The sequence below is a fragment of the Zonotrichia albicollis genome, chromosome 2 (assembly GCF_047830755.1).
Source record: "Zonotrichia albicollis isolate bZonAlb1 chromosome 2, bZonAlb1.hap1, whole genome shotgun sequence".
Classification (NCBI taxonomy): Eukaryota; Metazoa; Chordata; class Aves; order Passeriformes; family Passerellidae; genus Zonotrichia; species Zonotrichia albicollis.
In genome coordinates, this window is record NC_133820.1 from 29,923,422 (window position 1) to 29,940,529 (window position 17,108).

General features: G+C 43.4%; 2 protein-coding genes across 3 annotated transcripts in view; both read left to right on the plus strand.

Annotated features, from left to right (window-relative positions):
* Positions 1-6,884, plus strand: part of GEMIN8 (gem nuclear organelle associated protein 8) — a 38,204-nt gene extending 31,320 nt beyond the window's left edge. The window contains 2 exon segments of the mRNA XM_005491788.4: positions 5,867-5,922; positions 5,925-6,884. Coding sequence (XP_005491845.2) covers positions 5,867-5,922; positions 5,925-5,977 — 109 coding nt within the window. The 3' untranslated portion in view covers positions 5,978-6,884.
* Positions 6,885-14,322: 7,438 nt separating this feature from the next.
* GPM6B (glycoprotein M6B) overlaps positions 14,323-17,108 on the plus strand; it is a 106,627-nt gene continuing 103,841 nt past the window's right edge. For both annotated transcript variants that reach the window (XM_074534683.1, XM_074534684.1), the window contains exon 1: positions 14,323-14,552. In XM_074534683.1, the coding sequence (XP_074390784.1) occupies positions 14,549-14,552 (4 nt within the window). In that variant the 5' untranslated portion in view covers positions 14,323-14,548. The remainder of the gene's footprint in view (positions 14,553-17,108) is intronic.

The window sequence follows — 17,108 nt, forward strand, 5'->3', positions numbered from 1 at the left end:
ATTTAAAAGTTGCTGCTAAATAATCTCATTGCAGGGGATGGGCCTGCAAAAGGGGACATCTGGCCAACTACCCCTGGATGTCCCATTTTGCTGGATATTCAGCAGAACTCGGAAATTCTGTGTTGCAGTTCTTTTACTCTATCTTTCATGTTGTTTTACATTTCTAATAAATACCTCACATAAAAGCATGTGATCATGGAGGAAACGCAGCAGCAACTCAGAAATGCCACTTCAGTCATCTGTAACATTCACCTTTCTTGCACACATGTATTCTGCTGCAGTCCTCAGTCATGGGAACATGTGCACCTTTTTTGCCCAAAGACACAATGTTCCTTGACTAGAATGCAGCTGTGGTGCTGCAGACTTGATTCCTCCTTCTCCAGAAGGTTGCACCTTTGCTTTCAGTTATGCCAGCTCTTGGTGTAGTCCTGCCCAAAGGGAATTCTTCACTTGCTGGTGGTACTGTTTCTCATGAGCTTTTCCCAGCTCCAGTACAAGGATTATTATACTCTGAAGTCAAAAATTGTCATCCAGTCAGTCTTCATTTCAAAAACTGGTTTCCTCATTTGTTACAAACAAATCAGCCTTATTTTCAGGAGAAGAGTGTGTGATTGGTTGAAGATGCTTTTAAGATAGGAGAAAAATGTAATAGGTCTTTTCTACTAAAAGCCTTCTTAAAAGGAATGAGCAAAAAATCCCTTTCAGAATTGGTGTGATATAAATGTAACATAGAAATGAAGCAATTTATTTTTTATAGAAATGAAGCAATGACCTGTTTCCTACTGAAAGAAAAATTGCTTACTTTTATGGTGACGTTGTCAAGGGCTCTTGTTCTTTTAGAATTTTTTCCCCATACAGCAGCTGACAGCTCAGTGTGCCTGTGTGTACAGAGAAGAGATTCAGCCCTTTTGATGAGCATCATTTTCTCAATCAACATTACAGGTAGGTATTCATCCTTTTTGACAGGGGTCTCATTAATGGCTGGCTGCAAACATCTCACATTTGGAAAAAGTGTTAATAAAAAGCAACTTAAATTTCTCTAACAGCCTTTATGAAGGATAAACATCACATATGTAACACATAGAGATTTGGTCATTTGTGTCTTTCTCTTAGTAAAAGCTTCTCATTCATTATGTGAAATATGCTGTAAATATTGGTGTCTTCATCTCTTGTTGCACTAATCGCAGTCTAGTTCTTGATGTAGAAATTGAGAAAAACAAGACACAGATTCAGCTGCTTGAATTTTGAGTTTTAAGTGTGATTTTTGGCATGCTGGGCTGAACATTTTGGCTGAAAGAATTAGAGAGGGGCCAAGATTATTGCCCAAAATGTGAAATATAGTCTGTCAAAATGAAACATCCCAACTGTTTTCCCTCTGGTTTCTTAAAAGTGTAACCTCCTGGAAAATGTATTATTTGATAAACAATACATTCATGCTGTGACAAAAATCTTTTTTCATGTTTGTGTGCTAATCAATCAGCTGTCCACCCTGGCTATCCTGTTGTCTCCTGTGTTCCTGCATGGATAGTCCAAAGGACACTAATTCTTATGGACTCTTTTTCAGGCAGAATAGCAGCCTGTAAGGGAGTCTCAGCTGCATCTGAAGGGTGGTTATAGCCTCAGGGTGTTCAAGGCTTCCCACCTCTTCCTGGATTCTCACATAGCTGGAATTGCTGAGCTGGCACACAGTGACAGTGCAGAGGAGCTCATGGTGAGTGGGTGACAGACCATGACATTGCCATTTGGGTGTTGTGTTGGAGACCTGGCTGTCATGGCAGAGGAATTGCTTAGACTCAGTCCATTCTTTGGAATTGGTCGTACAGGCATCAGCCTCAACTACTAATATTGACAGGCCAGGAATGCTCTGTCTTGGTTGGCCAAAAGTGGAGAAAGACTTGCTTCTCTTGAGCTTGCAGGGAGTAATGGAGATTCTCTGAGCATGGATTTCATTACACAGTCACAGAACAAATTTTTTCCCCTTCAGTCATTAATCCTTTTCTTCTAAGAAGGCAGGCAAGCAGAGTAAATGCAAACACACATAGTTTTTGAAAAGAAAATACTTTTCAGCCTAATGGTCCCAATACCACAGCTGGTTCCCTAAACTACATTGAGATCTTTTGCCTGCAAAGCCTTTTGAAAAACCAAAATACACATAACTGCTATCCCCGTGACTTGTTTTCAGCCATCCCAAAGACATAATTTGTGGGGAGGAAGGAATGAGAAAAGAGGAAAGAATTGGTGGGGATTTCTTCTAAATAGAGTTACAAGTGGTACTCCTTAAGAGTTTGTTTTAAATAAAAGTAAGAAGTAAGGCACAAGTCTATGTGCCTTTCAGTAAGAAGTGAGGCACAAGTCTATGAGGAGCTTTTAAAATTAAATTACTCCACTGTCTTTGGATGTCCATAATCTGGACCTGACTGATAGCTGGGGAGGGCTAAAAAAATAGTGTTAGTAGTGTTTTATTCGTGTCCCCTAGACAGCTGGACAGGTGTTGGCACAGGAAGATAACGAGATTTCTGATCTGTTTATAGGGATGTTTAGAATCTTTCCACATGCTTCTACTGAAGATGAAGATTGAAATCCCAGTCCTGAGGTTCAGCTTTCAGCCATCTCATGCATTTTCTTGTTACAGCAACCCCTCCTGTCTGGTGATTCAGCTCCACCAAAGTTTACTGTTATTGAGGTCAAAAGGAGTCAAGTTGGAAGACACCTAGTGCTAAGCTGTTTAATATAATCCCATTTACTTGTTATTTGAGATTGTGCATGAGATTCAGTAAACTCTTTTGGTCTAGGCTTGTACAAGCAGCCAGCATGAAAAAGTCTCTGCATTGTATTTATGCAAGTTTGATACTCATATAGCTGTGTTACTCCCATCCTTTGCATTGGACAGGAAAAGATCTCAGTCATCATGTCTGGTTTCTGCCACCTCCAGCAATGACATCATCTCATACATTTCAAAAACTAATTAGGAAATTCCATTTCCTGTCACCTCCACATCTGCTTGTTCAAGCTGCAAGGCCTGCTTCTCACTTGCAAAGTGTAATAAAATACCAGGAAATTTAAGTTGTCCTTGTCAGAGAGCTGCAAAAAGTGTAAATATGGTTACAGATTATGTATATTAGGCTTTTTTTAGAATTAAGATCCTATAATATCTTCTATGTGGACTGAAGGCAGGGACTTCAGAGAAATAAATGCTTGAAGTATGTTTTTACTTAAACAATAACTCATCAAAAGCCACGCTTCTGGTCTGTAGCATATTCCATGAAGTGGCTGAGTAATAGCTGAAGGCTCCCCTTCTGCTGTCCTTTCCTGAAAAGTGGTGAGGTTGAGATAAAACCTCAGCCAGTTCTGCTGCAATGCACTTGAAACACAAGTTATGTCAGTTTCTCCAAACAGAATAATTCTTACGTGACTGCAGAATATAAATCTGAAATGTACTTTAAACCAATAGCAGTCAAATGAATAATAGACTGTGTAATGGGAAGGTAGTAATATTCACTACTTTTTATCAATTTTTCTCTATATATGTTGATGAATGTAGGATTTCCAGTAGTGCCAGACCACACTGCAGTAGAGACAAGAAAATATTTGTTGAGCAAAGCATGACATTTTCATTGATATTGCTCTGCAACAGAGTTGTGTCAGCAGTGCCACAGCTGTTTTGCTGTCCTGTTTTAATGTCACTGCCCTGGGTGTTAGGGGCACACTGGAAGTCCTTCCCCTTCAGAGAAGCCCCATAACTGAGCATGCTCTTACCAGCTGTTTTTATCATTATATTCTGGCCCTGTGGTCCTTGTCACCTTTTTCTGGTGCCTGCTGGACTCAGATGTGCCAGCTGTGCTGTTTTGCTCTGGAAGGATGCTTAGTGTGGGATATGTGTGATGACATGATGGTCCCATAGCAACAGGCTGTGATATCATCAGTGCCAGATGGTGAATTCTTTCAGGGACACATCAGAAAGAACAGCTGTGCTATAGAAAATCCTTACTCCAGAACTGCTCTTCTCTGTCACCACAGAAAATAGAGAAAATGGCAGACAAAATTTTTCCTCCTTTGCTTTTTGTGTTGAGCAGATCCCTCTTCAGGTCACCTACAGCTCCATTGTGAGAGCATAAATGTATCTCCAGAGTGGAAAGTAATTTATAGAGAACTTGTTAACAAGATTAGTTATTTGCCCTTCGTGAGTGTGTTTTCCTATGCAGACCTGCTTTAGAAAGATGTCCTGTACTTTCTCTGTCAACAGCAGTTAAATCTTGTTTAAAAGCAGAAAAAGAGCTGCCTTACTGTCTCTTCCCTTCAATAGCTCTTTTAGCCTAGCTGTGTTACTTGCATTTTCAGGTCTAACAAAATGAAATCTGTTTCTCTGGCATGGTTAGAACTAAAGCTTTTTGTGGTAAATACATTGATAATAATTAGCAGCACTGGTGATTTGTGCTTTTTGAAACTGTCATTCCATGCATAGCCTGCAGTGCAATAGTCCCATCAGCATGACAGAATTGTTCACCTCAATCCAAGAAGATAGGATGTCCTACTGGAATAAAACATACCAACTGCTTATATTGTTGGAAATTTTTAAATACCTCACTAAAAGACAGTAATTAAACAATTTTGTTTTGCTAGTTAAACTTCCTTCATGACAGGCTTTTGAAGTTAGAATTTATGTAAAACCCTTACAATGCTAAAAACATTCTGCAGATTTTCAAGTACAATGCAGATTCTTTTCATTCTAGTAGGGTGCCCAAAATTATTATAATAATTGTAAAGAAAATATGTCCAAAAACTGTGTTGTGTTTCTTGATTTTCCAAAGTTATTTTGATTTCCTGGTTTCCAGTATTAAAATCTGAGGTGTTTTCTAATATAATTCTTAGCTGAGCAACCTTTAAAATGTTGAGTGGCTTAGCAGCTTCACTTCCAAGGCCTGAAATAACATCTGAATGTATGCTGAATGTAGGAAAAACACCTACACTGCCTCTCCCACCACTGCCACCCCCATGAAGCTACCTGGAATTAAATGAATATGCACTGTGATGCATTTTTCTGGCCACATCCATGACACTTTATATCTCCAAGAATCCAGCTGAGCAGTTTCCTGGGCTTCTCATTTCTTTAGTTCTTTTCAGCACACCTCTCTTCTTGCTCCTTCATGTTCTTTTTTACAAAGACTCCTTCCTGACTCTGTCTCTCCACCCCAGCACGCACTGTTCTGCAGGCTGATGATGCTCTCTCAGCCCCTGCACTCTTGTCTGCCTCGCACAAGGAGGGCAAAACCTGTTGCCTGGACACTCAGTTGCTGGCAGAGCACATGAGAAGGACTAATGGAGATGACCAGATTTTCTGATCAATGCCCCTGGCACCATAAATGGTGAAAGCAGAAAGTACCAAGACCCTTCCCACAGCATTGCCCCTGGCCTGTCAGTGGGTAAGGGAAGAATTTTCTCTCCTCTTTTCCTACCTAAAAGAAAATCTCCTCACTGTTGTGCAAATGGTGGGAATTGTGTCACTGCCAGTTTGTTTCTCTCCACTGCAGCCAATCACCCAAAACCTTTCTAAAGTTGCAGTGCAATGAACCACCACAATCCTGTTGAGCACCAGGGAAAGGCTTTTGTAAGACTTTCCCCTAGTGGGAGAAACAATTGCTGGATACAGTGTCTGGCCTGCACAATCCATCTGTTAAATTTATGTGTCTTAACAGTACATCTCAGTCAACTGCACCTCCAAGGGCAAGGAGTAACTGTAACTTGGGAGCTCAGCCATTTGGAAGACCAACCAGGCAACTGTGATCAATTACCACCCAGCAGATGAGGACATTGCTAAGGCAGTTTCTCAGTGTAAGAATGATTTTATCTCTTTTTTCTCTCTTTTCAGCCCTCTTGGCCAGCTGGCATCCCGTTTTTTCCTTTTCCAGCAGGCACTGGTTCAGTTTGCGTGATCCTTCAGAGTGGGAGCAGCAGCCTATTTAGAGCTTCAAACACATAAAGACTGACTGGCTGGAACCCCAGAGAACAACCTAGCAAGAGGCTGATGAGGGCACTTAGCCAGACCATCTCTGAAACACTATTGTTAAAAGAACCTGATGTGCATGTTAAGTAAACATCAAATATGCAAAACCCAGTACATGTAACTTGCAGATAATAGCATAAGGTAATGGGCCCTATCTCCAAATAAATAATAGCACCCTCATAACCACAGGCAGTTTCAATATTTTCTGTTCACTTTCAATGCCCTCTGGATGGGTCAAATCTCTAACACAATAAAACTCCCCCAGGCTCCAGCAGGAGCTGGATTTAGTATTAAACCCTGGGTAAAATGAGAGAAAGAAATTTCTCTTGCACACAAACAGGCAAAAGCTCTAGAATAAATGTGATCCAGGAAGTTATTATATAAAGGCATTGATAATTTCATTTGCATATAAAATAATAACAAGAACGGAAGCTGAATTATCCCATATATACAGAAACCCTGGGTATTCAGGATTGGCTATTCATTATTCTCTTGTCATATAAAGCAATTCAGTCTGCAGCTGCATTTCTCTTACAAATCCAATTCAATCAAGAGAACCGAAACATCATTAGCAAACCCACTGATTTATCCACCAGTAAAGTGCTGATACAGGCCTCTGTTCCTGCTGCTAATAAATTTTCTGCATAGCAGTGTTGGCTCTCTCTAGGGATCTCCCATTATTCTAATGACTACAGATTTCAAACTTAACCACTGGAATTTTTCAACCTGAAAGTCTATAACAGTAGGGTTCAAAACCTGTGGGAGTCATAGGAAAGAAAGGACATGAGCCAAACCATCCAGTTGCCTCAGAGATGTGTCTAGATGAAACTGCAGATAGAGGAGCACCTGGTGCCTGAGCAAATTGCTGTAGTAGGACCTTTTTTCTCCCATTTCTGAAAGACATTGTCTCCTGTTTTGTTCATCACTTCTTCATCACTGTTTCCCTCAGTGGGCTTGCCTGCAGAGCTTTGCCTCCCTCTCTGCACCTTTCCCTGGCTCCTGCTTGGTTTGTTGCCTTAATTGCCAGCCTGCCAGGCAAATTTACCTGTGCCTCAACCTCTGTTCTCCTGCAGAACTGCAGGAAATGCTCTGATAACCCCTGGCGGTGTCTCTGGCTCCTCCTCCACACCTCTGAGCTCACCACAGCATCACCTTGTTGATACTTCACATGCATGAGCCCTTACACACTCCTTCAAGGCCTGGGATGCACTTCTGCTTCCTTTCCAAGGTGGTTTCAAACAGTGTCACTTCTAACAGCCCAACGGGTGTTTGAAGTAATGTTGTCTTTTGGGAATAATTCTACAAGCGACACTTTCTGTAGCTTCTGTAACAGCCTTGGGTCATTTTGTCTGTCACACTTTCATCTTTTAACACAAAGAAGCTATTTCCTTGGAATATTGGATGGCAGAATTAATGTTCTAGGCTATCTGGCAGTTACAAACACTCATGTTCAGCCTGAAATTAGTTAAATAAAAAGAAGTACAAAAAGTAAGAATCCAGATTCACCTACGACAGTATTTATTATAGCTTTAATAAAAAGTTTTATTATATTCCTCACTTGGAATATTATTTTTCTATTCGCTGAACATGATATCCAGGAGAACAAGAATCAAATAACAAGAGTTTTTAAAAAGTGTTCTTTATTTTAAAAACACAGGCACTCCTATCTATCTTATGTATGCTATAAATAAAGGATAAAATTATTATCAATGTAAGATACTTGACACTTTCATTTACTTTTTTATCTCTCCTAATTGAAGAAGGGATACCTATAGGTGACCAGTGTGTTCTGCTTTTATGTTTTAATCATGTATTTGTGCATCTGCAAAAAATTAGGAGGAGAATTCTCTTGTTTAGAATAGGTGTTTGGATTTTTTTTTAGGAAAAAAACACCAGGTTTATTAGTCTAGGGAATGAGAAGTTACATTAATCTTCCAAACTCAACATTTAATATCAAAATGTCATCTTGTTATTTTTCAAGTTCCTCAGTTTCATTTATCAGGTTGGGCTTTCTGGGACGCTCTCGCTCATCTGACCAGAGTGGCTTGAGCTTTTTTATTCCTGAGTGTCACATTTCTGGCAGGTCTAATGTGTTTGGCTTCCTGTGAAGTCAGAAGGAGGTCAGAAGCATTTCCATGATGTCAGCAGATCTGAAGCCACACCTTCCTCCCAAAACCACATCTCACAGAGCTGATGAAGGATGTTTACCTCCCAGTGAAAAACCTGCAGGGCTGTGCCAGCTCCTGTAGCTCCCCCAGCCCAGGACACCCATCCTCTGCAGCCTGTTGGCACTGTGGGCACAGCAGGGATGTTACATTATTGCTGGCTAATGGAGTCTTTCCCATCTTTCCTCCAACACATCACATTTTTGCCACAAACCACAGCTCTGGTATAGCCACTTGCCAGAACTGGGCTGTGCAAAGCAGGAAGAGCAGTACAGAAGCAATAAAAGATACTGTGTGTGGGGAGGGAAAATCCCAATACAAAACCCAAACCACCATTTTGGAATGTGTGTTGGTAAAAAAAATAAAGCTGAGTGGCCCTTTAGGAGAGAATTTAACTCAGCTTTGTGATACAGTTTAAGGCACCATTCACTTTTACAGAGCAGCATTAAAACCTTCTGTAATCAGTTACGAGCTTGTACCTATTGGCAGAAGTAAAAAATGAGAACTGAAGTGAAATCAGCTGGCTGTTTCTGAGTCTCCGCTGCCCAACTAAAGCAAGAAAGGTGTTAAAATGACTCCTGCAATTTTCCTCTCCAGTTTTTTGAGTTTGATTTTTCAGTTTGCAAAAAAGGCACCTGAGAATGTTCTTAAATGCTCTCTGTGCCTGCCATCAAAGGAGTTTTCTACTTTGGAAAGAGAGAGAGAGCCTTGTCTCAAAACGTACTTTGCCAGGAATTCTGTCCTGATTAGGCTGCCTTGGAGCGCTTTCTTGGGAAGTTGCCATGCTGAAGTTGTTGGATGGCAGCCATGTGTTCAACACTCTCAAAATAAAGTCTTTTCCCTTAATTTGCAGTGCAATAGAAAACTGAGGTTAAACCTATTGATGCCACTGGAGGGTGGGGCTAACATACATATGTATGCAATTATTTTCAGAATATTGCAATGAGTGCATATATGCTCACACAGAGGTTGCTCTGAAGTTGAATACTAATGTTCCTTGGGTATGTATTTTGCCTCCCTCTTGTTTCTTCATTTGCAAATTATTCCACATTCAAATCTCCCCAGTGGTACTAATGAAAATGTTGGATAATCCATACATTTGAGTCAGTTCCCCCTAAAGACCCTAGGCTGGCCTCTCCAGCCCACATGATCATACCTCACAATAGGAACTCAGCAAAGCACTTCAGTAAGTGTTTATATCCAAGATTTCTAGACTGAACTCATCATCTCTGATCAATCTCAAGTGAATTTTTCAGCCCAAATGTTTTAAAATGAGGTATGTGGAAGAATGCCTTCATAGGATTATTGTATCGTGATTCACATAGCAGGAGGTAAGACTTTTCTCTCTCTCACTAGGAGAAAGGGTTGTCAGCATTTCTACATTTCACAGATCCATTCAGGAGGATGAAATGAGACGGGCTGCACATGAAAGGAAAGGTTGTATCCACTTGTGGTTTATTCTGTATAACACTCATCTGTTTGCAGATTGTTGGTGCACTCATTCACTCTCAAGCTTTCTGCTCCATATAATGCTTTACTGAAACCACTCATGCTCTCTCAGACCACATGTCATTTCCTACATGGTTCCCTACCAGGTGTGGGTTATATATGTGACATGCAGACAGAGAGAGGCACAGAAGCAATTGTGTGTATCCAGAATAAAAACAGCTTATACCATGATACATGGTGCCCCCCCAGACCTGGATCTCTCAGGGACACTCACAGAATATCCTTGCACGTAATTGAAAAATTCTGTGCTTAGGGTAAGGTCCCTTATGTAGGCCTAAGTAAAAGCAGAGATCCTAATCAATATATTAATCCTTTGTTTCCAATGATATCTCCTAATTTTTTGTGCTTCTAAACTCACAAAGCAACATTGTTAATTCCACAGTGAGTTCCACAAGGGATGTATGAAACAGAAATGAGTCTATCTTTTAACACTGAAGATGTATTTAGTACTCCATAATTAACACCAAAATGGTAATCATTAATTTTCAGATAAAATTAACTGTGGTGCATTGGGAAAAAAAAATGCATTTTGTTGAATATATAATTATATCTTTTTCAAAGCAATCACTGCTTATATTTCCATATTGAGAAATGGTTGTTAGAAATGTGACCTACTTGGTAATAAGAAGCAGTTTTCATTTTGAATACTATTTATTTCTTATACTATCATACCTGAATGTAAAATTCTGGGAGGGGTACCTACATGTTGGCTAAACTGCATCAAATTACTTCTCATTTTTTATCTTTCCCTTTCTCTCTTTTCCCCTGGACTAAACAGTGCCAATGATCTGAACCATTTTGTTCAGCATTTTGCAGTGGCAGCTCTCTGCAGTGAGCACCAAAAAGTAGTTTTGGTAGCAGCAGTTGGAGTCTACAGTGGATCAGCTTCACATAACAGGTACAAAAGACAGAGGAGAGCATGAGTCATTCCCCTTGATCCACCTCGAGATGCTGAGAGGTGACCACACGGTCACCTCTCCTTTGCACACATATAAAGTGCACAAAGTGTACAAAGGGATCCAGCTGTCACCTTATTTCTCTTTAACATCCACGGCCTCTGTGAACAGAAGATCACATGAGAGAGAAAAACCACAGTGTGCCTCAACTGCACATGGAATCACAGAAGCTCAGTACAGAGAGGATGGCTGAACCCCCCTTGAGAAAGGCCTCAGAGAACACTCACTGCAACTAAAACCAGTTTTTATCACTTCTGATTTCCCTAAAGCTAAAATACATTTGTGTTAACATTCAGAAGGAGGCTGATTTTATTAGGTTTTGGAAATTTGCAGGATTTTTGCAAAAGCAAAGTAGCACCCCATATACTCACTCTAATCCTCTGGAAAGTGGCCATGACTGCTACCCACTAACACTGTCTGTGCAGTAGTCAGAGGAAGGAATATCATGATTAACCATTAGCTTCACTCTTAGCAGAGGAAGCCATGGATAGGGCCTCACATACAGCTGATGTGGGAGCTGAGAACCCACTGAAACACACAACCCATTAGCACACATTTTTATTAAACCACTATCTTTAATGCACCAGAATGTTTAGTCAAAGCTGAAACATTAAGTGGAAACACACTGCCTTTGATTCAGTTTTTAATTGGGAAGGTTTCCTACCTAGGGCAATCTGTCTAGTTAGACAGCCTGAGGAAAGAGTGGGAGTGGGAAACAGAGACAAACAGGTAGCAGCAGCTATCACACCATTCCATCCACAAAAATGGGATTTGCTGTAGAGCTAGGATGTTCTGCAGTGGAGAAGTGGAGAAACAGACGGAGTCTGGTAAACTAAAACCACAAAAAAAGAATTCTGTGCAATGAGCCTTCCCTTAATCTAGAAATCTGTTTCACCACTAATTGCTGGAAATGGTCAAATACAGTAAAATATGATATTTCATACTGATGACATGCCTTCAGTTACAGCTAGTGAGACCCCCTCCATCTTGCCTCTTCTTGACTAATCTTGAGACTGAAGTCAAATCTCCTTCTGAACATCAAATGGCCTCCTTAAAACATCTCCAGAGAGGAACTTACTACTCCAGAATCAGTTGGGAGGCAATCCAAGCATATTGCTACAGGGGATGAAGGTGTCTCTTGAAACACCTGGTATCGTGATGTTAGTATTAGGGTAACTGTGCATATAGAAAAAAATGTTTGCAGATTTCACCTAAACTATGGAAAAGGTTTTAAGCACCCAACATAGACAATGACATTAATCAATGCAGAATTCTAACCTTCTCTTTCTCTTTTGTGGATCAAATCTGCAACAGTTATTTTATAATCCCTTGATAAGAGATTGTTTGGATCAGTCTGGCTTCCAGCATCATTTACAGCAGGTCTGTATTACTTCCTTACAGCTACCAGGTATAGCACCCAAGGAACCATTCAAACAGGGAGACCTGCTGAAATGCTGCACACTTCATCCTTGGTCCTCTACATTGTGTGCTAGGTACAAGAGCAAGAGCATGGACCAGAATCCAGTCCTAAGCCTTTCCCAAACAGGGAAATACCTGTTTCTCCATTCATCTTGGTTTTGAAATTAAATCCATTAGTTTCTATTCCTAACAGAAATTTCAAGTATTCCTGTCTCCTTGACCTCAATTGAATATTACAATGTAGTTTTGCTTAAGGAACCAAAACTACTGTCAACTTCTCTCTCCACTTTTCAGAGACTTGGTACCTCTGTGAGTGGAAATCACCCCTGACTGTGGAGCCATAACCAATATTTGGACAGCTGTTCTTTGCTTTACCCTTTGGAGAAAAAAATTACCAACATTTCTGAGAATGGCAGAAAGTGAGTCCCTCCTCTCCCTGCAAATGTGTTGATATGGACAACTTCTTCTGCACTCCTTTAGGAATATCTGCCTCATACTTCAGAGTAAGTGTGCTAACCCAGCCTGGACAGCACTGGCCAACTTCCCTTGAAGAACTTACACCTTCACCAGCACATGGTGCTGCACACAGTGGGATGCTCTTACCATTTGCCTCTTGTTCCCACCATATTTCAGTACTATTTAGTGCCACTCTAGTTAAGGGTCACATGCTATTTCCATAATTATCTAAGTTTTCAAAGGTGCATAGCTCATCTACTTTAATCCCCAGTGGGGTCTGGAAGCAGCTTGCTAGTGATCAGCTTAGCTATTATTTTTTTATCTTTATAAAATGGCTTATTCCATCAATCCACTTATTGCCTGTTAGAGGAGAGGCATTTATTCCCTGATCCCATGGTGTTTGCATGGTGTTGAGCTCACTGGAAAAACATATATGTTCATTAATCAATGCAAAAGCCTCAGATCATTTTGGCCCAGGAGACTGTGTTTTTTTTTTTTTTTTTTTGTTAATGGAAAAGAAACCACACATTAACATTGCAGCTTTAATAATGAGTGCACACACTATTTTGGGAGCAGGGGCCTGATTTTCCGAAGTATGAACTAATTTCCCTAAAAATTAGTGTTCACACTTCTGTCACTCTTTTGCTTTTGAACATTATTAATATGTTCTTAAGCAATCGATCTCAATTTGAGTTGGAAAATATTGTTACATAATTGAATAGATTGATGTGTTAATGATCATAGGAGGAAATGAAATATTTCCTTACACTGCACATAAATAACAGAAGATTAGTGTATTATTATTGTGGCAAAGACAAAGGAAATGCATGCCAAGCACCCATTTAATGTAAATCAGCACAATCTGATTGATATTAGTCACTGTAGATGCATTTATTCTGTCTAAAGCTCGGGTCTTTGCAACTGAAGCAATCAAATTGCTCTAATGGTAAAAGTCCAATTCAGGAAAACAACTAAACTGAAAAAGCTGACTTTGCCACTCTTTTCCATACGTGTCTTCAGTGTGTGTGAAGGATCACTCCTGCTTGATCCTCACTGTTATTTTACCTCCAGCATCTCTAGGTATGGGGAAAGGGCTACTGGTAATTTCCTAAGGGAGAAGCCACCCATATGCCCCGGAACTACCTGGTCTGTTACTTCCAGGGTCCCATTCCCTGAATTTTCCCAAAGCCAAGACACATTCCTCGCAGTGCACAAGGAGTGGCAGAGTCCCTGCGCGCACCGTCCCGGCTGCGTGGCCGGAACGCGCTCAAGTGGAGCTCCCGCAGTGCTGCGTGACGCTGGGAGCGGCATGAGGCGCTTCCGAAGGGGCTGTGAAGATAAGGATCACATTGCTGAGCACGGGTACGGACAGTAATGACTGAAATGATGTTGTGTCTGAGCACACTCTGCCCTTGCCATTGTCACAGAGAAACATTAGGGGGCAGGTGCCTCTGAAGGTCAAGGGTGCCCGCAGCTCAGGTTCCCAAGGTTTCCCAGGCGAGAGGGTCAGGGGTCCTGCCTGCCCGCGGCGCGGCGGCTCGTCCCTGGCAGTCCTCGAGGAGGGGGGAAGTCACACTGGGGGAGGACAGGGATGTCACGCAGGAGGAGGACGGGAATGTCACACTGAAGGAGGACAGGGATGTCACACTGGAGGAGGACGGGGAAGTCACATTCGAGGAGGACGGGAACGGGCGGAACCGAGCCCGACCCCCGGGCGGGGCGGCGGCCGCGGGGGGGCGCTGTGCCCGCTGCCCCGCACGGCCGGGCCGGCCGGGCCCCTGGAGCGGCGCAGGCGGGGCCGCCCCGCCCCTCAGCCCCTCCCGCCCCTCGCTCCCGCCGCTCCCGCCGCAGGCGAGCCCAGCCGAGCCCGCCACTGCGAGAGCTGCGGCCGCTGCCCTGCGCCCGCCCGCCCGCTCACCCGGCACAGCCCAGCACAGCCCAGCACAGCCCGGCACAGCCCGGCCCGGCACGGCACAGCCCGGCACAGCACAGCGAGCCCCTGCCCTGCGTCCCCCGCACCGCCCGGACCACGCGAGCCGGCCATGGGTAAGCGAGCGCGGCTGCGGCAGAGCCCGCCCCGGACCGCAGGGCAGCCGCGGCTGCAGGAGGGTGGGCGCGGGGGCAGGTGCGGGGCAGCCCCGGCGGGGGCAGCGGCAGCGGAGCCGCCTGTTGAGCGCCCCGGCGGCGCGGGGAGGGGGAGCGGCCGCCCCTCCGCCCGCTTCGCTCGGCGCCGCTGCCGCAGGAACTCCGCGCAGGGAGCGGGAGCGGGGACGGGCGCAGGGACACCCTGTCCGGCGGAACAACGGGACCTTGCTCGCCAGCTGCAGAGCGCTCCCTTCCTCTGGAAGTAAATCATTGATGTGGGTGATGATGATGATAACAATGCAGAATGCGGGATCTGTAGTTTCGGAGGCGGTTGTACGTAGCCTGCGGAGCTCCTGCATCCCGTGCTCCATCCCTGAAAACCGAGGAAGGGGCGCGCTCTGGGGGCAGGGGCGGCCGGAGCGTGCCCGGGGCTCTCCGCGGGTCTCGGTGCCGCCTCCCGGCGCTGGGGGCTGGCTCGGTGTCCCCTCGGCATAGGGCGGAGCGGGGGGCGCAGCCCCTCTTCGCCAGACCCCGTCCCCAGAGGTGCGGGTCAGCTTTTGCCGGGCTGTGAAGTTTGGTCAGGAGGGGGAATGGCCTCGGGACACAGGCGGGAGAGTGGAGGGGCAGTGCTGAGCGCTCCCGTGTGCCGGGCGTGATGCAGGTGTTAGGTGTGAGCGCTGGGGAATCCTGCGGGCCGTTGGGGGGATAACGTGCTGCGCTGTTCCCTCGGCTGCGCTGGGTGGAAAGTGGCAACTTTTGTTTCCAAACTTACGGGGAGGGTAGCGCTGTGTGAGTGTGCCCTAGGAATGGAAAGGTCCGTAGTGCACATGGGTCCCTAGGCAGCCAGCGCTCACCTTCAGCACTCCCATCCTTTCAGCGTGGGACTTCAGTATATGGGCTGCTTTCTGCGAGCTCTCTTTCAACCAACAATACATCCAAATTAATTAAGCAGTAGTGAAAGTTAGGTGGTTTGGAAAAAGGAAAGATAGAAAAATACAGCTCTGTCTTTGGTCTGGTTTGCCACTGGCGTATTATTGCTGAGAGGCTGCAACTGCTAAAGCAGAGCTATCAGTGCGTGCCCGAGTGTTAATGTGCACATACTGATGCTGGCGCTCTCTCTGGTTTTAATTAAGAAGAAAAAAATTAATTACTCAGCCAAAGCTAAAGGAAGCTGACGGAATTCCTATGGCTGCTACTTTGTTAAATTAATTCGCATCACCTAATTCCCTAATTTCTAAATGCTTATTAACTGGTTTGTTCCCAAGCTTAGTGAAGATCAGACTCCTCTAGCATTAATGTCTCTTTACTAAGCTTTTTAGAAGTTTTCTACACCCCTTTCAATACACAGTAAAGTACTGATTCCTGTAGCCTCAGCAGCTCTGATGGTTGAAACAAACCAACCAGCTGTATTAGCAGCATCAAAAACTTTATTTTTTGTGTCCATATTCTGATACTCATTTTTTAGAGTATTGTTTTCCTGTGTGAACTTTTGATATTAAATGAAACTGCAAAGTGGACAGCCTCTCCTCTTGTCTACATCTTACTATCTTCTTCCTCACTTACACTCTTACTGGCATGGATTGATGTCCAATAAATCTTGGAATAGGGAGGGAAGAAGGATAGAAACAAAGGAATGTTTTTACTGCCTTATTAAGGGAAGAGTATTGATTTCCATGTAAAATTGTTCTTAAATGTCTTTGCTGCTAAGTGTATGAAATTGGTTTTCCTTCAGTGAATTAAGCTATTAACAGTTTGAAATCAAAATGCTGTTTTAAATCTTCTTGAGTGATTCATCTTAAGAAGAAGCCCATCTTTATTTCAGTAGTAATAATCTTAAAAACCCACTAAAGTTAATCTTGCACATTGTGAGACTGCAACAGTGTGTGAAGTATATAATTTATGTCCATATAGAAGGTGTTGTCCTGAATGTAGCAGTTGGGAAAAGGGGAGTGAAGACAAGAAAACTTTTCTTGAACATTTTGCTCATAATGATGATAATAACAACACAAAATCCCAAGGTCTGCCGAGTTCTTTGCTTAGGAGCATTGTTGGATGACCAAGCTGTGCCTGAGTTAATGGCGGTTTGGTCAGTCAGGAGAGGGGACTTGGAGCAGAAATTTCATATAAAGTACTTCAAAAAGAAGTCACAAAAAGAAGCCTTTGTCAGCTGGTGATCCAGTCCCCCGTGAATACAGCGTTTTGTTTCTGTCATTGCATAACTGTTGCCTTGGCATTAGGTGGACTGAGGCTGATGTGATTGTCTCACCAGGCCTTGTGTGGAGCCCCAGCGCTGTTGCTGAGCGTCCTGGCCTGATGGCAGGGATGTGTTGGACTGCTTCTCATTAAGACAGTTTGAGTTGTCCTTGCTCACACAAAACTTTTGTGTGGGACTGGCTTACCCAGGCTGATTTTTTGTTTTCCTTTTTGGAGGCTGAGAGCTCTCTGCAGCCATTATTGTTCTTTGGGCTTTTGGCTCCCTCAGCACTTCTGAAACTTGGGCTCCCTATTGCCAGTGCT